The sequence below is a fragment of the Lissotriton helveticus genome, chromosome 6, assembly GCF_964261635.1.
Source record: "Lissotriton helveticus chromosome 6, aLisHel1.1, whole genome shotgun sequence".
NCBI lineage: Eukaryota > Metazoa > Chordata > Amphibia > Caudata > Salamandridae > Lissotriton > Lissotriton helveticus.
This window is the reverse complement of record NC_136067.1, coordinates 2,747,875-2,773,847: the sequence shown is the minus strand read 5'-3', so window position 1 is coordinate 2,773,847 and position 25,973 is coordinate 2,747,875. Positions and strand designations below refer to the sequence as shown.

At 44.1% G+C, this 25,973-nt stretch overlaps 1 protein-coding gene across 1 annotated transcript in view; it reads left to right on the top strand.

The window, feature by feature from the left end:
• The window catches only part of LOC144761524 (uncharacterized), a 745,631-nt gene that overhangs the window by 528,614 nt on the left and 191,044 nt on the right, over positions 1 to 25,973 (top strand). Inside the window, 1 exon segment of the mRNA XM_078646848.1 lies at positions 20,092 to 21,123. Coding sequence (XP_078502974.1) covers positions 20,092 to 21,123 — 1,032 coding nt within the window.

The window sequence follows — 25,973 nt, the reverse complement described above, 5'->3', positions numbered from 1 at the left end:
GGTGTACTAAATGGATCATTTGCGGTTCACTGATACCAAAATTATGTATTTACGACAATGTTACAAACACGAGTAAAATCGTCACGGAACCTCAGACCCTCCTTTTGCCCTTACATAGGCAATTACTCAGTCTATATCAGAGTCAGAGTCTAATTCTATGCTCATTAGGTCAGTGACATGTTGTTGTATCATCATCCTGTCTCGTGTCTTTTCTCCTAATGTAGGTGGTTTTTTGAAACAGGTTGCAGCACAGAGGCTACACAGAGCGGGACCACATTGGATAATAAGACAGCACGAGAACAGACATACTAGGATGACACCAATGACCATCAGAACCTTCCATCCCCACTCTGATACCAGAGTCCAAAACCACTCCATGAAGGACCAGTTTCCCTTATCTACGTGTATAGAGTCGGAAATCTTATGTAGCTTAGAGATTGCTTCATAGACTGTTGGAGCATTATTTGGAATAAAGACACAGCAGCTCGATTGGATCATTCTGCATACCCCACCTCGATCTGCAAGTATTACGTCTAGAACCATACGGTTCTGCAACGTCATGAGACGATCCGCTTGAAGCTCAGCTGTTAAGTTACTAAGGGCACCAGCAGTTTCTGTAATAGTAGATTCAACTACCCGTGTTAGTTGACGAAGGTTTCTACTATTGGCCATAGGCCCCCAAAACGGAAGAAAACCCTTGAAGAAGTCTCCAGCTTCTTGACCAGCGGTATCTTCCTTGCTGAAGACACCTCTTGCTACTCTGGTTTTGTGATAATCTGAAGAAGCAGTGTATGTCGGAGGTAACAATCGAGCAATATAACAGGAACCTGAAAAGTCAGCAGGCAACCATGTATATGCTCTGTCCTGACAAATGAAGTAGGTACCCCTAGCAGTCAGAAAGGCAGGGGAGGAGTCAGACGGAAATACGTAAGTCTCAACGCACTCACTCCTCCCTAGCTGAGCTCTCGGATTTCTCCCATTTCCTTGCAAACAGACCTGACCTCGGTGAGGCACGACCCAAACTGAAGTGGAGCTTTTACGCTTGCTTTCTCCCAAACCAAGGCGATACTCTGTAGAGTTCCAACTCAAATACACCAGTAATTCATCTCTAGGATAAGATGGAGTATTATTGACGTCTTTAATCATATCAATAATTCCCTGGACTAAAGCTTTGTTGGCTGAGTTGTATTTAGTGGACCGTGGTGGACGCGGAGGATAGGTCTCAAGGGCATATGAAAAAATGGTCTGAAAAGCCTGAACTGATCCATTATAGCTGAAAGGCAAGACTAAATAGGGAATGCCTTTATCCATAGTGTGAGGTATCAAGCCACACACCCAGCAGTCTGTAGTATTAACTATCAGTTGGTGTTGATGCAAGAGCTGTACAAATGTATTGTTAATAAATTCTGAGCGTCGAGCTTGTTCGTGTTCAGGAAATGAGTGGAAAGAATGCATAGAAGAAACCGTAGAAGTAGTAGGATCAAGGGAAGGTACTGTAGTTACTGGCATAAAAATCAAATGTACACCAAAGACGATTCCACCCACCAACGTTATTAAAACGATTAAAAATGTAACTGCACATTGCATTAGAAAGCATTTGCTGTGTAGTATTCTGTTCAGTCTATTTCTGCGAACATAAATTACATTTTCTCGTTGTAGCTCAGGAAGCTCCATCTTCTACGACCGTTCGCGACCACTGATGATGTGTACGTAGATGAAAATGCCTCTATCAGCCCTGGGAGTTCCCAGAGCTAACAGAAAGATCGACCTTGTGTCGGACCCCCGCAGATTCAACTAGGCACACAGCCACGACCCTACGGCTACCCAGACGGCAAGGCAATTTTAAAACAAAAAGAAACAATACATAGTATTAGCAAACTTCCTGGCTGGAGGCAATGTATAGCAAATTCAAATCTGAAAATAGGCAGTTTCCTGCTTTATTTGTCCATATTGCGAGAACGTAAGTTGTATCTCAGTTTTGCAGGAGCTGTCTGATCTGGAAACAATGTATTTTCAGCTGACGTTGCAATGTTCACGTTCGCAGATGACAAATGTTCTTTTGGTACAGATGACAAATGTTCAGGGTTCAAAAGAGCAGTTTCAGGAGGAGAGTCAGAATTTGGTGAATCCGTGATCAGTTCTGCATCGCTGAAAGGTATGAACCTGGGGATTTGTTCCGTTTCAGAGGCACCGATTCCTTTCTTTACCCAGTTGTCGTAAGGAAGTGGCAGAGGCACACGTTTAGCATGAGTCGTATGGATCCAATTTCTTCTTCCGGCCACACGAATAGCAGTTCTCGTTGCTAGCAGGACTTGGAACGGGCCAATAAATCTGGGCTGAAGATTTTTCGTTCTTGCAAAATTTCGGATGACCACCTGATCACCCGGTTTCAGCTGATGGCCTGGACTCTCCGATGGCTTTGGCAATGCGTCGAAAACCTGTTGGTGAATAAGACTCAATTTAGCAGTCAAGTCGAAAAGGTAATCAATTAACATTGGGTATTCCAGCTGCTTAAATTCTTTCGGTCTAGGTACCCCCCAAACATTTGCAGGACGACCGAAAACTATTTCGTAGGGACTAAGCCCTACTCTAGAATGTACAGTTGCTCTTGTTGATAGCAAAGCCAAAGGCAATGCGTCTGGCCAGGACAAACCCGTGGATGCTTGTATCTTAGCGAGTTTCAGTTTAAGGGTACCATTGTAACCCTCGACTAAACCCGCGGACTGGGGATGATTCGCACTATGAAATTTCTGTCTAATCCCTAGGCCGGCACACACACTCTGCATAACTTTCCCTATGAACTCACTTCCGTTGTCTGACCATACAATCCGTGGCATTCCGTATCTGGGGAAGTATTCTTTAAGAAGAATTTTGGCAGTGGATAAGGCAGTATTGTCCTTCAGTGGGTATGCTTCGATCCATCTGGAGAAAGCACAAACTACCACTAGGACGTATTTCAGGTTATTACAACGATCCATGTGAATGAAGTCTAGCTGGATCACTTCAAAGGGGCAGGAAGGAGGAGCGAAGTGACCTGCAGGTGTGGGGATTCCCTTGCCAGGATTATGCATCAAGCACACCATACAATTCCTCACCACTCTCTCTGCACACCTACTAATCCCGTCATTCTTCCAGACCGGAGCCAACATCTTACAAATCCCTTTTGAACTGATGTGCGCTGTTCCATGTGCCATCGTCACTACTGCAAGCACATACGCATCAGGCAACATCCAACGCTGTTGTTCCGACAAGTCAATCCAACACCCACTCGAGTCCAATTTACCCGTGCTCTCTTTCCATGCAAGTTTTTCCTCCTCAGTCGCCTCTTTCTGAATTTCTTTCACGCTTTCCACTGTGTCTTCACACATTCCAGACTCAGAAATCCATCTTGCAGACGTTGCAACTTACATTCTACTCATCATATTTCTGGCTGTCTGTTTTGCAGTCTCATCAGCAAAAGCATTCCCACGACCAACATCATCCGTGATTGCTTTATGAGCACTGCATTTCACAATCGCAACTTCAGTCGGTAAGGTTAGAGATTCCAACAAGTCATTAACTAGCTGACCATGTTGAATCTTAGTCCCATGGGACGTAATGAAACCTCTCTCTTTCCACAAACGGCCAAAACTATGGGCCACGCCGAACGCGTACTGACTATCTGTGAACACGTTCACTCTCTTTCCCTTAGCTAAAACGCACGCTCTTGTTAGCGCGATCAATTCTGCAGCCTGGGCAGAATTCTGACTCACTCTTGCAGTCTCCACAATCGTACTCAAAGTCGTTACTGCATAAGCAGCAGTCACATCACCATTCTCCAATTTGAAGCAAGACCCGTCAACATACAACGTGCCATCTGGTTCTGACAACGGAGTGTCTTTTAAGTCGATTCGTCCTTTTGTTTCTTCCTCAGTTCTGAAACAACAGTCGTGTGGTTCGGAATCACTCGACTCTTCGCTAGTCGGCAACAATGTTGCTGGATTCAATACATTGCATCTTTTGATCTGAATATGACTAGCTAACAGTGTCAGTTCATAACCTGATAATCTAGCACTGGTAAGGTGTTGCGTCTTGGTTCGGTTCATGAGTGTATCCACAGCATGAGGAACCATGACTACTAGCATGTTGTTCATTACTAAACCAGCAGATTGTCGAATGGAAGCTGCAGCTGCGGCTGTAGCTCTCAAGCAACTAGGCAATGCTCTAGCTACTGGATCTAATGTTGATGAAAAATACGCACAAGGGCGTTGTTTATCACCAAATTTCTGCGTCAAAACACTCAATGCACAACCTTCTCTCTCGTGGACATAGAGCGTGAATGGCTTACTGTAGTCGGGTGTACCCAATACAGGTGCTGAACACAGTGCATTCCGTAACTCAGAAAAACTCTGTTGACATTCAGCAGACCATGGTACCGGACTCGGGACACCTTTCCCAGTCAAGGCTACCAATGGTTTTGCTAGAAGAGAAAAATTTGGGATCCATTGCCTACAATATGAGGTAATACCCAAAAAGGCACGTACTTCTCTCTGCGTGCTAGGAACGTTCATCTGTGTAATTGCTTTTATTCTCTCTGGGGTCAACTTCCTTCCCTCCTTTGATAAGAGATGACCTAGGTAGGTCACTTCTTGGCAGCAGTATTGCATTTTTGAAGGTGACACCTTGTGATTCAAATCTGACAAGTGATGCAATAAAGAAATCGTAGCTGTTTTGCAAGTTTCCTTGTCATCGGCAGCCACTAGAAGATCATCGACATACTGTACTAAAGCAGAACCACGAGGAAGTACGAAGGAATCTAACTGGCTTTTTAATGCTTGACTGTAAATGGATGGGCTTTCACAATAACCTTGTGGAGCGCGTTTAAATCTAAAACTTCGTCCTCCTAGAGAGAAACCGAAGATATCTCTGCTTTCCTCGGCTATCGGAATGCTGAAAAAGGCATTTTTCAAGTCGACAACCGAAAACCATGCTGCTGTAGCAGGAATCAACGTTAACAATGCAGTAATGTCTGGAACCACAGGAAACTGTGGGATCACAATTTTATTAACCTCTCTAAGATCAATTACGAACCTATATACTGGAGGCTTTGTAGGGTCAGTTCGTTTCAAAATAGGCAGTACAGGACTATTACAGACATTACTTCTAGTCTCTTCTACAACATCTTTCTTGATCAGGTCTTGTACTATCAGTAGGAGCGCACGCTCACCTTCACTAGAGATTCTGTATTGTGGAATTCGTGGAAGTTTGACATTTGCTTTCAAAGTTACTACATAGGGTGGAATTTCCAATAGACCTACATCATTAGGACCAGTCGCCCAAAGAGTATCAGGGAGTGAACGCAGCTCTGGTGGGAGCGTATCCATCGACAAGTACATCGGGGAGATTATTCTTTTACCCAACGTAAGCTGTACACCTGCTGGAGAACAGTACAATGTCGCGTACAGGCGTTTTAACAAGTCTAAACCAAGCAGATTTTCGTTACAACCTGTCGTCAAAATCAGGGGTGCTTTCAATTGACGGGGTCCAACAGAAATAGACAAAGGACCCGAAACAGGGTTGTGAACAGGGGCGCCCGAAAAACCTACTGAAACGTTTGTTGAGCCAGACAAAGGTGCGCCAGGGAGTTTCGCATGTATGATAGAACTTTTTGCTGCACCAGTATCCAACAGAAACGGTTCGACTATACCTGATGTTGCTACCGCGACATAAGGCCCACTCTGATCTACTGGTACTGATACTACTCCCTCTCTTTGTCCATGGCTGTCCTAGTATTCACTTTGCTGACCTTCCTCACTAGCTTCATAATAGTCTTCAACATGATACTGTGGAGACCTATTCTGTTGGGCAGATTGTCCATTACGCTGGTCGAAATAATTAGAGGGGCGATCACTTGTCTGTGGAGGCATAGCACCTCGTCCTCGACCTCTAGAGTTTTGCATGGAACTACCACGACCTCTCTGAGCGGCCGCATCATTATTTTGCGCCCGAACTGGACAATCACTTTTGTAATGACCTTCCTTTTTGCAATAAGCACATTGATTCCATTGGTATTGTGGCCTTTGAAAATTATAATCCGTTCTTTGATATGACCCTTGCTGCATATTAGTTTGATTCATGCGAGGCGGATAAGCTTGCTGTAAAAGTACTTTAGTTTTTAAATCTTTCGTCTTTTTATCTGATTTTTCCTTCTCTTCTTTATCCCTATTTTCGTAGTACTGAGCAGTCGCAAGTATTTGCGCAGTCGTAGAGACAGCCCACGCACTTTCAGAATTCTTTAATTTACCACTAAGTTCTGGCAACAGATTGTGCACAAATTTATCAACAAATAATCTCTGGCCTCCTTCTGTGCTCATATCCTGACCACTATGATCTACGAAAGTCTCTTCGAATCTTGTGAAAAAGTCGGAGACGCTTTCGTCTTTCTTTTGTTTGCATGCGGACAATTTATCCCAGTTAACGCGTAATGCAGGCATTAAGGTTTTCATTAAATCGATTATTCTACCAGGCAAGTTAGCAATTAAAGGTTCAGGTTTGGAACCACCTATTTGTTGACCATCCGCTGCAGTTATAGCTGCCCAGTCACCACCTAGGGCAACTGGATGATTCTCTTTACGAATTTTAGCCCAAATTGGTTGCGGTACTACGTTACCAAATAGCAGATCTATGTCAGCAAGATTCAATACACAAGCGTCAACTGTTTGAGCCAACTCTTTGTAGTACCCTGCAGGATTTTTACGCGGATCTGGCAAGGCCTGTTTTACTGCTAACACTTCAGCTCGTTTCCATGGAATATGTATCCAGACTCTCTGGAATTGGGCCGGAGCGGCTGCAATACCAAGCGGTGCATTAGCTTGCACAGCTTCGCGCCAAATTGGTGGAACCTCTCTCATTGGATATTGACGATTTCGTTTCGTACTACGTTTCTCTAACTCTCTCGGTGAAAGAAGGGATGAGTCGGATCTATAACTTAAAATTAGTTCCATCGCTTCTTTTATATTTTGACCAACTATCATACCTGTAGCAAACTCTTTCTGAACATTAATTAATTCTCCTAAATTTGATTCAGGGTCATCCTCTTCCAATTCCTCACGTAGAAGGAAACACATTTCATCGAACACATATCGTTGTGTCGGTTCGTTCCATTGCATAAATGTATCTAATACATTTTGTACATTATATCTTCCAACTTTCGAAACCCATCTAAGGGCAGTGGAATCTAATATTCCTCTTTCTTCAGTACTGGGAAGCTGACTACGTCTCTGCACAGAGTCAGAGGTAGGAGTCTTAATCAGAGTTTTATAGAAGGGAGATAGAATATTAGAGACAGAATCAGTGATTCTTCGTCGAACAGAAAGCGGAGTCATAATACTTGCAGAGGCAGTGAATAGAGTAGTAGTTGGAATAGATAGATCAGGAATAGTAGGAGTAGCAGGCAAAATAGCTTGTGAAGTGGCAGGTGTGAGTGACACAGGCATAGGAAAAGAAGCCGGCAACCCTAGAAGAGGGGTTGTCGAAGGAACATTAATTTTGACCACAGGAGGTACAGGAACTAGATTCAGGGGAACGGGAACAGGGACACCAGGTTGTCCAGCAACCGGTAATTGAACATTCGGTATAGGTGGAGCCGTAGCACCCTGTGCATACGGTGGGGGTGATCGTAACAAGTAAGACAATAGGGGATCCTTTTCAGGGTCCTCTACTGTCTTAGCCGTACTCGATGGCAAAGCAGGATAGCACTTGTCTATCGCTAAATTACGCTCTCTATCGGCCACCTCCATCGCTTTCTCAGACTCGTTGAGTTGCAGCTGCCTAGTAGACTGTTCTAAAGTCAACTCTTGCTCTTTCTGTTCTTTCTTCAACTTTTTAATTTCTCTCTGTTTAGATTCTTTTCGCCAATAACGGAAAGAATCAAACATTGCCGGCCGGGCTTTCTTCTTAAACAACATTCTTTCTAAATTATCAAGAACTTCAGGTTCAAAACTACCATGTAGTGGCCAACTAAGGACACCGTCTTTCTCTGTGAAGCGGATCCATACCTCATTATAAGAGATAGGGCCCACACCAAATTTGCAATATAGATCATAAAGGGGAGTTCCAATCGGAGGAACCAAACACGAGTCCTCCAACCGGGAATCACTGTTGCAACTAAAACAAGACAACATACAATTTTTCCGACTTACCATTTTATAATCCGGAACACAAGACAAACAAGACACAAACAGAAAAGATGCGCACTCGAACCACGAACTTAGGCCTACCAGAACTGACAAATGTATCGATACCTGAACTGAACAGAATGATTATCGTAACCAGAATAACCAGTGATAACCTTACAGAACTGAACTGAACTGAGAACTAAAAGGATTATCCAAACAGGAGCAATCCTCACAAAATATTTAACTAGCAACCACTGAATACTTAACTGAGGCACTGAGGCACTGAAGACGTCACCAAGGAGAAACCCGTCACGTTTCGCCGTACTGAGGACTGCACCTCGGGTCCAAGACAGGGCGACGGTCAAGGCAACGGAGCACTGCAGCCGTCTGAACGGGAACCCTCGTGGAAGAGGACGTCGGGGCCACTTTTGCGATATGCCGGGATCGATGAAGTGGGGCGCCTCCCTCTGAAATCTTCACACGAAGCTCCTCGAACTCTTCAGGCTTTTGGACCGGTACCGAATGACGTCGCCCAACGTTGGGCGCCAAATGGAGTTCTGGACTTTTTAGTTCTGTCCAGAGGTGTCAGGGACAACACCCGAAGACCCCGGAGTTCAACCTGTCTTGGTACACAAACAAACAGAAACACGGGCTTCTCGATGGTGGCGTCAAAGACCAAAGGTTTATTACTGCAGGGACACAGAAGTCACAGAAACTACACATGGGCAGTATCTAGGAGCCTGTTCAATTTGTACAAAGAGGATTGCTCCTTATATACTAAATATTGGGCTTCAGGCAAATTCTTTACATGTTACCACCGTTCTAAACATTCGTGTCTTAAACAATAAATATTTGGCGTTGCACAGGAATCGTCAACAGTATCTGATGTCAAAACATTACGAATGAGGGGTTCCCACTAGTCCATCATAATCCCATGTCAATTCTTCATTCAAGACCCGGACCGCCTCATCGTAAATTTCGTTACATCCCCCTAATAAAGGCCCAGAAGGAAAGGAGCAGAGCCAGGTGTAGAAGATAGAAAGACAGGATAAGAAATGTTTGTGGGTCGTAAATGGGCACGGTTACCAGTTTCGGCCGCCTAATCATGATCAGGCCAACGAACACAAGAACCAGTATAGCAGGACTGGCCTCAGGCTGGGGAGGCAGTTCTTGCCGAGTCATGCTGCTACAGCGTTGCTGGCCTAAGGTGCACGTGTCACTAGCAAGGTGAATTGCCGGTTAAAGCCTACGTGTCCTTTAATGGAAAGAGATCATTGCGTGTCCATTGACTATGTGAGGGCAAGGAATACAAAATGGCTTCCGTGTTCTAAAATGGATGCCACGGGTAGAACAGAAATGTGTTTGTAACTGGAGTGCTCTTGCTCGTAGCATAGCGAAAACACCAGGGTGTACTAAATGGATCATTTGCGGTTCACTGATACCAAAATTATGTATTTACGACAATGTTACAAACACGAGTAAAATCGTCACGGAACCTCAGCCCTCTTCTGCAGCATAATTGGCCCTCTTCTGCAGCATAATTGGCCCTCTTCTGCAGCATAATTGGACATCTTCTGCAGCATAATTGGCCCTCTTCTGCAGCATAATTGGCCCTCTTCTGCAGCATAATTGGCCCTCTTCTGCAGCATAATTGGCCCTCTTCTGCAGCATAATTGGCCCTCTTCTGCAGCATAATTGGCCCTCTTCTGCAGCATAATTGGCCCTCTTCTGCAGCATAATTGGACATCTTCTGCAGCATAATTGGACATCTTCTGCAGCATAATTGGCCCTCTTCTGCAGCATAATTCCAGTGCCCACAACTACGTATCATTTTCCTTAGCTATTCACTTTGCGAGCACATTGAAATAATTTGGTAAAGGATCTGTGTTCTAAAAACCGAACTTCTCTGTGTGTAACATAAAACAATCTTGCTTTACATTTAATAGTAATATGGGCTGTATAAACAATTAGAGAAAGTAAACTGGCATTTTGGGTAACTCGTGGGAAGGTAGTCAGGGCATGGGAATATGTATGTGTTCTTGAATATTTCATGTTTAAAAAATTAAAAATGCCTTGATGTAAATCTTATGTACCCGAGACACTGGTACATTTCTTTTTTTAATTTTAAAACCGTGATCATATTGTTTCATGACATGTTGTCGGATTTACATCATTTGATGACTCGTGCTTTGGCTCTTGGGGCCGAGCCAGAGCCCCTGGCTTAGCTCTCTCGGGCTGTGCGTTCTCCCCAGAAATGGGATGTCTCCTACACCCTTGCTGCTCGTGCTCGGAAAGCTCAGAGTAAGTTTGTTGTAGGACTACACTTGCTGTGGAGGCAGGGCAATACAGATTAGTGGAATGGCGCCAAATTCCGATAGCCAGTTAAACAAAAGGGTAGGGCACCAGGGTAACCTGGGAGCACAAGCAAAGGGCTCCTTTATCTACTCTCCATTTAACGAGCTTGTTAAGGCTTGGGTGCTTTGATGCCGTCATGCGAGCCCATACTCTCAGGTGAATAGAACCAAAGCGCATTGTTTCAACAAAACAAAAAACAACTTTCTTTGCATACATCCTCTGCCTGACATCCTCGCTAAAATCATTCGAAGTCTGCGCTGAGCACACAGAATGTGCAAGCTCAAAAAGCCAAAGAAGCATTGGCATAGGCAATAGGTCTCGCCTTTGGGACCTTATAAGTGTTTAGCCACGCAACACTTGATGTTGTTGCACGAAGGATATTGTGCTGGATAACTAAACACTTGTAAGGTCCCAAAGGCGAGACCTTATGGCTATGCCAATGCTTGTTTGACTTGCATATGCCCCTTCAGCCACATTGAGATTTCATAATAGCATTAAAAAAACCTCTCTACGTATATTTGACAAACACTTGCTGAGTGACCAATGCATGCTTCCATTTAAAACAAGCATTTACAATGCAGTAGGTCTTGCATTTAAGCAGTTTGAGCTATTCACATTGCGAATAACAATGCATTTTATTTTTGTTTTTGTTTTTAAAACATAAATAAAAGTCTTTGTCATTTACAATGCCATTAGCTTAAACTCGCATAAATGCGAGAACTATTGCATTGCAAATGCTTGTTAAATCTGAGCTGCAGAATCAAAGAACAATGGAAAGTATTTAATGACTTTATTAAGCTTCTGAACTGCAGAGAAGTATACAATTTCTGAATAAAAATTGAAAAAGCAATCATAAAAGCAAAGCGTTCCATAAACACCGGCAAAACACCGTTTCAGTTGTTTTTTATGGCGCGAAAATGAGTAAACATTGAAAAGCACTGTTTTTTTGAGGTATGGAAATCACTGGAAAACACTGAAAAAACACCACCAGAATTTACCAAAAATAGAAACTGAAAACAGGAAAGCCTAATTATAACCAATGGGAACATTGTCCAACTTCGCCAAAAGGCAGCTCGAAAACATTTTATGAGAAATTCCCATACTTCTCAGGGTTTAACAACAGTGATCCAGAAACGTTTTATTTTAAAATGTTAAATAAGACAGGAATGAAAACAATGTTGACAAATACTAAATTGATTTATTCTGAAAAATGTTATGACAAAATGTCTACATTTGGTTTTGAATTTTGGAAAAACAACATTGAAACAAAAACCATCTGGGGTTCAAAAGACTGGCAGGTACAAGGTCTAGAGGCATTATTTAGAGCCTGCATGATCCCAGAACAGATAATATTTCTGAATGACACAATTCAGCAAACAACCTGTCTTGGTTTAGCCAAGCTAAAAGACTTAAATAAACTGTCTATTCCGAAGCCCATACCTGATAGTAATAGCACTACAGATGTGGAGATAGACGTATCCCATATTTTACACCAAAACAGAACAAATCCTGATTGGAAAAAATGGTTGATCTGGCCCACAGACACAAATAACTGTCATGATAGATTCCTGAACAAAACACAGGGGTTCAAACAGAACAGGCCAGACCCAAGATACTCCTCGAGTCAACATCCAGGGATAGTTACAACATTCAGTGTAGGGAAACTATGCCTTGAGTGGCTACAGAAATCCACACTGGCTGAAATTAAGCAACACTTGACTTTACTTACTTTGCTGGCTTGCGTGATTTCATACTGGGACCACGCAAACAGCGTCAAAAACGTTTCATATATGCCGGTATATACGCTGCTTACAACAAAGCTTGGAAAGTGACACAAATTGAAACAGCCGAAAAAATACGAGAAATTGATCGTATAAATTTGGAAAAATCACTTTCTGTAGTGGACAATGGGTTAATGACTCTGTCCTCCAGAATATATTCACTGGACAGCATTGTATCATCTGCTATTGATATAATAGAGCAGGACTTACTAATGTTACAACATGGACAGTCCAAATTGCGTTCTATTGTACAACTTGGCTGGACGTTGCAAAACCTGCGTTCAGGCTACGTGCCATGGCGTCTAATCAACATAACGTCATTATTTTCTATCTTTAACCTTACTGATAAACAAATCAGTTTGGGACAAAAAGGAGCAGACTATACGATTCTGAGCATTGAAATGTCAGAAAGACCTGTCATTGAATGGATAATACACGGAACAATTACAATTCCGATAACAACTTTCCAGTTTAAGTATTGCCAAAAATATATACCAGCAGGCCTATATGAAAGGTTGGGTAAAGGATACATCAAGTCAACATGGAATTTACCTTATACACACAAATGTTATGAAGGGAAAAAAGAGGTATTCCTTAGTGGTAACAATTGTAAAAAATCACTAAGCGGTACACTTCTGTGTCAAGGTATTAACTTGCATAGAGCCTGCGATGGTTCATCAAATAACCTTTCATGTCACCTGCATGGCACTCCTGCAACACAGAGTAATTTTTCAGACAACTTTCCAACGGCAGTTATGTTCTAATAAGTGACCACAGCTGTTGTGGCATGGTGCCAGGAAAAGCCTATCTCGTGAGCGTTACTTCCATGGTCACTTGCTGTATGCAAGTATCGTATCCAAACAGCAATCCAGACATGGAGGCGGCAATATGGCCTTCTTTGAATATCTCTTCTATTCGAATTGACACTTTAAGCAGAATGAAGTCTACTCTTTTACAGACAACTGTGCCTTTAACCTCGTCCTAAGAGACGTATGATCTGCAAGTTGCAAGGACAGCAGCAGAGATACATTCCCTATTATCAACAAATTGCCCCGTCCATTTTGTAGAAATGTAGGTCAAATCTTAAACATGTCTGATACCAGTGGCATCGCACATGTATTTAAGAAAGAATTTTCGGGACTGTTAGCACCCTTTGAAACAGTTCTGGGCATTTTCCCGAATTTTGTCCATTCCTTTTTCGGCGGACTGCCTCTTGGTTTGGGACTCGTAGCAGGAATTTTATTTTTGATCCTTCTGCTCCGATATGGCAAGCCAAGCCACAAACAAAACTCCATCTACGATTGGAGAAACGATCTTAGCAATACGCTACCGAGACCGAATCACTAAAGTCCTCGGATTAGCCCGGCTAAAAGATCTGAGTACAACTTGGTTTCTTTCATTCAGACCAATCTGGCAAGATTGCATCTTACCTGTGCTTCGGTGTCTGCTATGCGGAGAAGAATGTGTGTTGGACGTCTGTCTTACACTACCATCAGCAGTACCAATGGATATCGATACTTTGCTAGGTCCGGTAAAGACTCATGCAACGTGTTGTCCCCAGCGGCTACCTATTCTGATGACTGCATTCGTTGAGACTTCACCATTACGAGTAGGTGGCGGTGAAGTACGAGAGGAATGCAGCACCAAACAGGCACAACCTTCTGTGAGCATTGCTGATCCAAACATCGATGATAGCAATCATTCTCACATATGCACAATTTCAGCATTTTCAAACTTGGTCGAACTTTCACCTGATGTTGTAGACCAATTTTTCGCAAGCCTGTCTGATATGATGTTCTCCCCTGAACAACAAGAATAACTTTTAAACAACGAGCACACAGCGTTCCCTGAACCCTGAATTCGGCCTTAAATAAACAATACTACTGAAAACATTTGGAACTATTTTTTCCCTGAAAGCGAAATTATTTTTTCTATTTCCAAAATATTTACTTTTTCTGGCACATGGTACTCTGCTTAAAGTAGAACTATTCTTAGAGAACAGAGCTTCTGTTTTTAGAGATACTAGAGACAATATTTTACCTCAGCCTCTAGCACATGTACAGTATTGTATAAATATGTGATGAAATGGTCTCGACCTTCTTTTCTGTATTCAGAGCTATTTCATGTGTATTTTCGCAATTCATTCAGCTGATAGATATATGCATTTAACTAAATGATACCACTGCTTGAAAAACGTACAGTACCAATACTCATTTTCGTGTATATGCCATACACCATTTCAAATGCAATTTATGTATTTTGGGGTGGGTTGGAAAACACATGCATCGTTATATGTTTAGTATTGCTTAGTAATTAGTAATGATGGACATTAATACGTGGAGTGGGTGTTGTGATTCTATCTAGGACCCTAATTCGATATTCTCGATTCATGCCCTTATGTGGTTATAACAAATAATATCCTTATAAAGGCATAAGAATCATATCCATACTTAGTAATAGCCAATGCGGTCCAAATACGGCAAGGCTACTCCCATAGACTCCTAGAAAGTACAACGCGTTCTTTACACAAACCAAGCCTCCAGCAGCCCGGGAAATCCCCCTGCTTTTGTTTTGATTTGCGCAAGAACTCCTGGAGTCCAGAAAGAACTGTTAGTTCTTAGTGACGTCTTATGTCCAACCTTACGTCAAACTCGGCACCTTTCAGGTATAAATATACCAACGTTGCCTTAAGCAAACACACAGTGGTTTGGAGCAGAGCGGCTATCTACTTACCCGAAGCCCAGCTGATGCGAGAGCCGAAGGAAGCCGACCCTCCCATTTTGACGCACTGAGAGAGACGCTGTCTTTTTCTCCAGCCGAGAAAATCCAGCTCCGGTGTTTCCAGTCACCCTTGCGGGTTGCTGGGAGATCGAGTCCTGAGAAAGAGATACAAGACCTCCTTCATTCTAGAACCAAGGTACGGAGCTGACTAAACCCTTAAGAGAATTCTTGATTCAGATTCTTGGCAAAAACCAACTTAACTTCAACTGCTACTTACGTACTCCTTCCCAAGTATTAGGCTTAGGTCAGGTACACCGGGGTAGGCGTATTTAGAAGCACCAGTTGAGTATGTTAGTCAATGTTTTTAAGTATGTATATATTTTATCCATTTTAAAGTATCATATGGCTAAGAAACCATATCAATGCTTTTACAGTATTATTTCATAATACTCCTTTTACTGTACGCACTTTACTTTATGATAAGTATTGCAACTGTGGCAATTCATTTCTCTTGCATGAGAAAGAAGACTGCTCAATAAATAACACCTTTTATTGAAAACGCCCGTCTCTCTATTTCTCTGCACTCTGGTGAAATTAAGCATGCACGATTGACTGAGTGAAATAGCTGTCTATTGTTTTCACACGACTCTAGAGATATGCTCTATCTTCTGAGGGAGCAAAGTTGTCATGTTTATGCAATTGTCAGAAACTAATCCCTTCTTGTCTAAATCAGGAGAGTTAACTCTTTCCTGAACATTCGAGAAAGTTTCTAGGGGTCTCTGAACTAGCTGGCAAAACTAATTAAGTCTAATATAGTCAGTAGAGACCTAGATGACCTCAATCCTACGTCTACACTGCTGTTTATAATATTCCAATGCGCAGAGCCTATTGGGAATATAGGAACTACACTACAGGAGATGACCTTTAGAAATCGGTCTGCTCCTTTTCCCCACACTCGTGCTTGTGCTGGCATCCACCTTGCGGGAGCGAGCAGCGGCACGCGCGGTAATTGACCACATATGTCTTTCGCGCCACTGCTGCTCGCTCCTGCAAGGTGCATGGCAGCACAAGCACGAGTGCCTTCTAGCACATATGCATCATTTCCCTCCCCCCACCCTTTCCGTATGCATCAAGTGAGTCAGACGGAGTCCTTTACATATTAAGTACTGTTTACAGTCCTCACCGAACGCCAGAATACGTGGCGCCATTCAGCATTTGAAAGTGCTCCCTATATTTTCTAATGTTTTGCATTGAGTCACCTCTACTTGGAATTACCGCTTTCATAAATGTTTGTTTACAACCCTGCTTTATTTAATAATTGGCAGTAGCCTGACAAGGTTTCAGAAATAAATGGGCCTTTCAGTTGAGAGACAGAGCTTTCCCGTTGCCAAAGAATCTTGTGTGCGCCAGTTGAATTGATAGCACTTCTTTTATTCACCACGCACTTTTTTACTTTAGAACCGGGCGGGCAAATGTGTACGTGCCATTTTACAACCAGATACAGCTATTCGAAACCCTAACGTTATTTTGAGAGGTGCCATCTATTCTGCGTCATAAGTATATGTAGATGCAGTCAAATTGTTTCTAAATATGGGAAAGAATTCGGAAACGGGTTTTTAGAAAGTTGTGGATAACCTGTAACAATTACGGAAGTGAAAACGAAAATGTCATTCTATATTGAGGTGTTCCGTGTCCGGCCCAGCGTGCCTCAGCTGAGCCTCCATCATGGCTCCTCGATCAGCGTCTATATATACAGCAGCCCCTTTCTGTGGCCCGGCATTCCTCCTTCCTTTCTGATGGGATTTTTCCTCACATTACGTAATATTATTGTTAGAATTCCTTAAAGATGACAGGACGCAGATGTAAATAGAAGATGCTGTTTATTGACCATCCACTCTCCTCACTGGAGAGCACATCAACGTTCCACAGGGAGCTTCAGGGTGGGAGAACCCAACTGGGACAAGAGGGAAGGGGTGGACGGAACGTACCAATATGACTGATTGTAACACATCTCACTTCCTTATAGAGAAGGAAAAGAAGCCCGGAACAGGACACTTAAGGTGGCGGGTAGCCGGTAGACAGACTGCCTGCAGAACAATAACAATTGATAAAGAGGCAGGATAAGTCATGTATGTACACTTACAATGTTGTCAAAACTCCACCATTGACCATTATCAAGCTGGACCACATTCTTAAGCACTTTGACAATCTTGCTGGGAGAATGAAATTTGCTGAGAGTGGTCCCCACCTTTGTGTTCCTTTTGGCTTGCACCATATCCCCCACCTGCCAATCTTTCTCTTTGACACCATGCTTTAGGTCGTACCACTGTTTGTATTTGGTTTGATGAAGTCTGATTTTTTCCCCTGCTTTATCCTGATCTACTCTCCTGATACTCCCACCACCCAACCAACTGGGATTAAACTTGGTACATGGTTCTCTTCCACGCAATGACACAAAAGGTGAAACCCCAGTTACTCTATTGGGTGACGTGTGATATGCCCACAAGCATTCTTTAAGAGAGCTCTCAACCTCATGTCCATTGATGGCAGCTAATTGGATATTTTCTTTAATGATCGTATTAGCCCTTTCCACCAGTCCATTTGCTTTAGGGCAATACAATGCTGTGGTTTCATGTTTTATGTCTAGACCTGTCATAAATTCCTGCATTTCTTCCGAGGTGAACTGCACCCCATTGTCGGTGATCAATGTTGAGGGTATACCTTCCTCATAAAACACCTCTTTTAAAAATGTAATCACCGATTTGGTTGTGATACTGTGAACAATTTTTTTTCTTGATCCATTGGGACGTATAATCAATTAAAACCAGCATAAATCTCTTTTGCACACCCAGTTCCTGCATTGGGCCAATGATGTCCATTGCCATCTTGTTCCACGTCTTAGTCACGTGGGACAGCGGAGACTTGTGCAACACCTTTGACTTGTCACTTCTTGCACATGCGCCACACTCCTTAACTATTTGTTCAACCATGGCATCCATTTTTGGGAACCAGAAGTTTGTTCTTACTCTTGCCTTGGTTGCGCTTCGCCCGGGGTGACCTTCATGCGCCAACTCAATCACTCTCTTCCTGAGTTCCATTGGGGGTATCACCCTGTCGTTGCGATATACCTTTTCTCCAATGATGCTCAATTCGTTTTTTGTTTCCCAAAATTCTTCAATCCCTGCTTCCACTTTGTTCTTCTTGCTAGGCCATCCTTGTCTAATGTGATCCTTTAGCTTTTTCAGTTCTTTGTCTGCTTCCATTCCCCCGTTTGAACCTTTGCTGTGCACATAGCGCTGCTCGTCAGAAGCGCGCTGTTACTGGCTACTTATAACTTTTAACCGCCCCGTTTTGTCGCTTATTTATTTGAGTTGTCCGGTTTTTCCCCTGTTTTTAAATCTATCCTAGAACTGTTAAAATTTCATAGTCCCCCCCTACCTGTGTTCTTTAGTCACGGACCGCATCCTCACACTGTGGCACTACGCCACTTTCACTGCCATTTGGGCAGCCCGGTCCCAGCGCTTTGTTGACCTGGGGGCCATCTTGGGTGGGTCGAGGTAGTCGCTCTTCAGCTACTGGCTGAAGCCTATCACGTGGACTCGCTAGAGGCTGCACTCGGGAGCAGTACTTAATGCGGGTAGGAGAAAGCCTTTATTCCCTGTTTGAACCTTTGCTGTGCACATAGCGCTGCTCGTCAGAAGCGCGCTGTTACTGGCTACTTATAACTTTTAACCGCCCCGTTTTGTCGCTTATTTATTTGAGTTGTCCGGTTTTTCCCCTGTTTTTAAATCTATCCTAGAACTGTTAAAATTTCATAGTCCCCCCTACCTGTGTTCTTTAGTCACGGACCGCATCCTCACACTGTGGCACTACGCCACTTTCACTGCCATTTGGGCAGCCCGGTCCCAGTGCTTTGTTGACCTGGGGGCCATCTTGGGTGGGTCGAGGTAGTCGCTCTTCAGCTACTGGCTGAAGCCTATCACGTGGACTCGCTAGAGGCTGCACTCTGGAGCAGTACTTAATGCGGGTAGGAGAAAGCCTTTATTCCCTGTTTGAACCTTTGCTGAGCACATAGCGCTGCTCGTCAGAAGCGCGCTGTTACTGGCTACTTATAACTTTTAACCGCCCCGTTTTGTCGCTTATTTATTTGAGTTGTCCGGTTTGTCCCCTGTTTTTAAATCTATCCTAGAACTGTTAAAATTTCATAGTCCCCCCTACCTGTGTTCTTTAGTCACGGACCGCATCCTCACACTGTGGCACTACGCCACTTTCACTGCCATTTGGGCAGCCCGGTCCCAGCGCTTTGTTGACCTGGGGGCCATCTTGGGTGGGTCGAGGTAGTCGCTCTTCAGCTACTGGCTGAAGCCTATCACGTGGACTCACTAGAGCCCTTCAGAACTGTATGGATATGACGCGCAGCGTGTACGCGCATTGTGGGCGCCGCAGTAACGCCGGAGTCACGCCAGAGTCCAGCCCGTCTGCGCCCATCCGCGCTGAGGACGCGCTGGGCGGCTGGACTCTGGATTTCGATCATACTATATCACCCCTCCATAGCTACTCCCTGCAGGAAATGCTGCGCCTGAAACCTCGCAGATCAGGTTGTATGCATTCTTTTGAACCTGCCGATTTTCTTTCTCCCCTACAATGTGGCTGCCATCTCAACCCTACGCTTATTAACTCCCTTCAACATCTTCCCTCTGGCCACTCGGATCCCACCACATCTAGGACCAAGGGAGTAGAAGGCATTCTGGTTAATGCCCGCTCCCTTGTTAAAAATAAGATAATGTTCAGGGAGATGGTTTTGGATAGAATGCCTGACCTTGTATTTGTCACCGAAACATGGGCTAAAGAGTCGTCTGGCCCCGACCTAATTGAAGCAGTCCCGGAAGGGTACTGCCTGGCTAGACTTGACAGGCAGGGTCGAGTGGGAGGGGGCATAGCGATCTTTTATAAAGATCACTTACAATGCCATATTGTACCTATTCTTGACTTCCCGGAGTGCTTTCAAGCCCTTTATTTCACCATAAAGGAAGTACAGCGCCCTTTCCTTAATGGTATTCTATTATATCGACCACCAGGCCCGCGAACTGGTTTTACCTCCAGTCTCCTGCAGGCCCTGAAACCATACTTTGGTCGAGAGAATTTTACCATCCTTGGCGATTTTAACTACCACCTAGAACGACATGATACCTCTGATACTTTAAGTCTTACTGAGGGGCTGGCGTCCTGTGGACTCTTGCAGTTAGTCCGCGGGGCCACTCATCGGGCATGCCATATGCTAGATGGAATCTTTTCAAATGATGTTCGCCTAACCACTAAGGATCCGTTGCACTTGTCCTGGTCTGATCACCTTGCAGTCCCATTTCATTTGGAGTATGATAGGGAGGAAGGAGGCAAAAAGGGAAATCACGTTGTGGAAACGGCTAGAAACTTTAGGAATATTAACAGTCACTCTTTTGAGCCCTGGGCTGCTAGCCTTTCCACTACGGGCATGGATAATGTACAGACCGCAGTCGGTCACTTTGAGTATGTTATCACTGAGGCTATGAATGAACTGGCCCCAACACTGACCCGCCGCCGAGCCAGGAAGAGACCATCTGCCCCGTGGTTCTCGGACTCCCTCAGGCTCCTTAGGCAAGAAGTGAGGAGGATGGAGAGGCTTTGGCACTCTAGCTGGGACCTCAAGAATAAAGAGGCTCACAAACTCCTTATCAGGAAATATAAGGCCGAGATCGCGCAGGCTAAACAGGATTACTTTGTAACCCTGACATCCTCGCTTTCCTCACCGAAGGAGCTTTTCAAAATTGTTGACTCACTTGTCAATCTACAAGCCCCTGACCCCGTCGTACCTTCGCAGGATTTATGCGATAGGATTGCCTCTTTTTTCCACACTAAGATAGAGGACATCCACCTAGCTCTTGAAAAACAAAGAGCCTGTATTAGTGTGCCTACTGTCATGGCCGAGATAAATATACCAGCCACCGACCCCTTTTCATTGGGCACCCTGGACTCCTTTCCACCTCTTACTCTGAAGGATCTTGAAATCCTGACTAATAAGATCAAATCTGGTTCCCCTATGGATACTTGCCCACTGAAAATCATCAAGCAGTGTAGGGAGACCCTTTTACCACCGCTACTAGCAATAATGAATCTAGCTATAAGAAATGGTGTCTTCCCTTTGGAGTGGAAGAAGGCAGTGGTAAAACCACTGCTAAAGAAGGCCTCCCTCGACCCGGAGGTCTTAAAAAACTTCCGTCCAATCTCGTTGCTTCCCGCTCCGGCGAAGATGCTTGAGGCACACCTGAACAAGCATCTTGCGGTTTTTGTGGAATGCTCGGGCTGCTTGGACTCTTCCCAGCACGGATTCAGGAGGGAACATAGCACCGAGTCGGCCCTCACCATTGTGCTCGATAACATCCGTAGGACAGTGGATGGGGGCCAGACCACCCTCCTGGTCCTTTTGGATCTGACTGCGGCCTTCGACACCCTCTCCCCCTCAGTACTTACATCTCGTCTGAGGGACGTGGGGGTGAGGGGGGGCAGCTTTAGATCTACTGACCTCCTTCCTTGCTGGGAGGGAGCAAAGAGTCAAACTGGGTGAGTTTCTATCTCCATCCCGACCTGTGCTATGTGGGGTCCCTCAAGGGTCGGCTCTTAGTCCGACCCTGTTTAATATCTATGTGACCCCACTGGCCAGACTTATAAGATCTTTCGGGATGGAGGTAGTCTCCTATGCTGACGACACCCAGATCCTCGTCTCTCTCTCCCATTCAGACGTGCAGACCGCCTCCAAGTTTAGATCTTGTATGGAGGCGGTTGGTCACTGGATGATTCAGAACTCTCTTAAACTGAATGGGGAGAAGACTGAGGTGATGGTGTTCGGAGGGAACAACAACATCTGGTCAGCCAGCTGGTGGCCCAACTCGCTTGGAGCTTGCCCTTCCCCCACAACATCTGCTAAGAATCTGGGGGTGATGATAGACCCAGTCCTGGATATGAATGGACAGGTGAGCAGAACCATCTCCACCTGTTGGGGCCTAATTCACACCCTGCGAAGGATTAGGAAATATCTTTCGTTACAATCCAGAAAACAGGTAGCTGTGGCATTAATAGGCTCACGGTTAGACTACTGTAATGCGCTGTACGCGGGGCTAAAAAAGAGCCTCCTGCAGCGCTTACAGGTGGTTCAAAATGCCACAGCAAGATTTGTTTTGGATGCTCCCAGACGTACTTCGGCTACGTTAGCCAGGAAAATACTGCACTGGCTTCCGGTAGAATACCGAGTACGGTTCAAGGTCCTGTGTATGACATATAAAGTCATCACAAAAAACAGCGACTCGGGAGTAAGCTCCATCATTTCCAACTACATCCCTGGAAGGAACTTGCGTTCCTCCGGGAAATTGCTTCTGTCAGCCCCTCGCATAAGAAGAGCCAAATGGGGTGGTAGGGCCTTTTCCACCCTTGCCCCTAAATGGTGGAACGAACTCCCTTTGGATCTCAGGTCCTTGCCCACGTTACAGGCATTTCGTGGTGCACTTAAAACTCGCCTCTTCCTGCAAGCCTATGTGTAATGGATGATTGGTTCTACTTTCTGATTTTATGGTTAGGCGCCTTGATACCTCCGGGTTATTGTTTTTTTTTGCGCGTTGTAAATTATTTTCAATCAATCAATCAATCATTCCATCTTCCCACTCCTTTTCCGTGATCGCAGGAAATTCCATCATCATAATAGGACTGTCTAAAGCTTCCTCAAGGACTCCTACCTCTGGCAAGGGCGATCTTGATAGAAAGTCTGCAATTCTATTTTCTTTGCCCGGCACATGCACTATCTTGAAATTGTAATGTTCCAGTCCTAGAATCCATCTGCTGATAAGTGGAGTGTAATTCTCAAGGCCTTTCACTGTAAAAATGAACGTGAGCGGCTTGTGATCAGTCCGAATCGTGAATCTTAAACCCCATAGAAAAAACTTGAAATGCCTGACTGCCCAAAAGCGTGCCAAGGCTTCTCGTTCAATGACGGAGTAGTTCTTCTCTGGTTTGGAAAGGCTTCTTGACGCGTAGGCAATGATTTTCTCATCATTTCCCTCCTTTTGGAAAAGCGTGGCCCCCAAACCATTATTCGATGCGTCTGTTGCGAGTATGGTTCTTTTAGAATGGTCGAATGTTCCTAGGGCTGGGGAGTTGATTAAATCCTCCTTCGAGGCGTTCGCCACTGCTTCCTGCTCTTCATTCCACACGAACTCCTTGTCTTTCCTCAAAATTTCTCTCATGGGTTCACACTTAGCCGCAAAACTTTCCACATACTTGGATATGTATTCCATGAGTCCGAAGAAGGACTTGAGTTCCTCTTTGTTTCTGGGATTAGGAGCTTCCTTTACAACTCTGATCAAACTGCTCTTAGGTTTGAATCCTTCTTCAGAGATTGAATGTCCAAGGTATTCCACCTGCTGTACCCCAATCTTGCATTTTTCCTTCTTCATTGTAAGGCCCGCATCCATGAGTCTTTTAAAGACTTGTCTCAAAACACCATCATGTTCTTCAGAAGTGTGGCCATAAACCAAGATATCATCCTGGAAGCACATGGTCTGTTCTACCCCTTCCAATATCTTCTGCATTACTTTTTGGAAAATAGCCGCAGCCGACGCAAGGCCAAAAGGCATCCTTTTGAACATAAATGCTCCTAAAGGTGTAATGAACGCCGTGAGTGGCCTTGACTCCGGATGAAGCTCTATCTGGTGGTATGCCATGGACAGGTCTATCACACTGAAATACTTTGCCGGGCCCATTGTACTGAGCATTTCATTGATTATAGGCAAGGGATGTCTTTCCACCCAGATGCAATCATTGAGGCTGCGCAAATCCACACAGAGGCGGATTCCTTCTCCATTGGACTTGGCCGCGATAACTATCGGGGCCAACCACACCGAACAGTCTATAGGCTGAATTATATCCAAGTCACATAGTTTGCACAGTTCATTCTCCAGGGGCTCTCTTAGTTTAAGGGGCACAGTACGTACACCGTGAACTACAGGTTTTACATTACATTTCATTTTGATTTTATGTTGGAATTTGTGCAGACAACCTAATTCCTCTCTGAATAGCTGTTTAAACTCTTCACAAATTTTATCCCCCTTGTAACACTTCTCTGTGAGCAACACTTATTCTGCACTATTGGGGTTTAAAATGATTCCCAGCTCTTTCTGGTGTACCCATCCTAACAGGTTAGAACCCGACTTTACCACATATACTGTCCCATTTGTTTTCCTGTCCTTGAACTGCAACTGTACCTTTTTCATACCTATAAGGGGAATAGTTCCCTTGATGTATCCTGCTGGGGAAATATCTGGTGCTTTTAACTCGCTGATCTTATTGTTGCCTAGGGACACAAAGTCATCCTTATAAATCAGAGTGAAAGGGGAACATGAATCTGCATACATTTCTATTCTTTCATCATCAACTAACACTTCACATTTTGGATAAATAGAATTCACAGTATCACTGACATCTTTTACTTGCAGAATGTACTTTTCCATTTTTTGTTCAATACATTTCACTTCTTTACTGATGGCATTCTCTTTGTTCCTATTCTGTTCTCCTGTATGTAATTCACCTTCCCTACACACCCTTGCAAAATTCCCCCTCCTATTACATTTTTTGCACGTCACATACCTGGCAGGGCATTGGAAAAAAGTTGCAAAGTGGTTGTTGCTACCAAACCGGTAGCACTTAGGACCTTTCTCTCTGTACTCTACCCTGATGTTGGCATTCTCCTTATAATTCATCTTATACACATCAATCCTATCTTCTACATCATTGATAGTTGCCACAACCTCCCCATCAGGTTTCATTTCCTTTACACATCTTGCTGTGTGTTCTACTGACTTGGCTATTTCTATAGCCTCTCTTAGCCCCGGATTCTTGGCTAATAATTTCTCTTGGATATGCGGGTTATTAGTGCACCTCACCAGTTGGTCTCTTATTAAAGAATGTGTGAGTTCGCCAAACTCACATAGCTGTGTAAGGCCCCACAAAGTTGCAATGTAATTCTGCACTGACTCCTGTTTTCCTTGACTTCTTCTAAAAAACTTGTGGCGTTCTAGAACCACATTGATTCTATCTCCAAAGTGTTTCTCCAGTTTTCCCATTGTTTGTTCAAATACATCTACTTCTACTCCAGCATTTCCCTCCTGTTCTTGTGTGGGTAGTGATTCATATACCTTGTTCCCTTGCACACCCAAATTATGGTGTAAAATATGCTGTTTCCTTGTAGAATTTAGCCTTTGTCCACCAATGTCTATGAGATAGGATTCAAATAGTTTAACCCATTCCTTCCAACTTATTTCTGGTTCCCCGATATCATTCAGAAAGGGCGGGGTTGGTTCATGCTTGCTGCTGCCATTTTTACTGTAAGGGTATGGGTGGGCAGGAAATTTATAGGAATACAAGAGGTATGTTTGTAAATGTAGAAATCACCAAACTGCACAACGAGAACTCTCTCTATGCACAGTAAAGCTGATTGAATAGTTATCAGCGCCACACAGATCACAAAGCTGCACACTAAGAACCCTAACTTACACACTTAAGCTGTTAGAATGAGTTAACAGTGCCCCACAGTCAAGAGTACAGGTTGAGGTGAAAGGTGCTTAGATACGCTAACTCTCGGACCATGGGATAGACTGCCTGTCGATAACTCACCGCTTCCTCAATAGGCTTATAATACACAAATATGATCCTCACACTGCACCTTATTTGTCCCAAATATGCTGATAATACACTGTTCTCAATCCATTCAGTGACATCGACTAATGGTTCATACCCTCCGATTAGCGCTGCGCCGGATAATGTTCACTGTACCGTGTCCCGTCAGACTGGCCAGCCGGCCCTTGACACCTGGTGCGCCAGCCGGATTTACAGTTCCAGGAACTCACACTCCTCTCGATCCTGTCCTGCCCCCTATCTG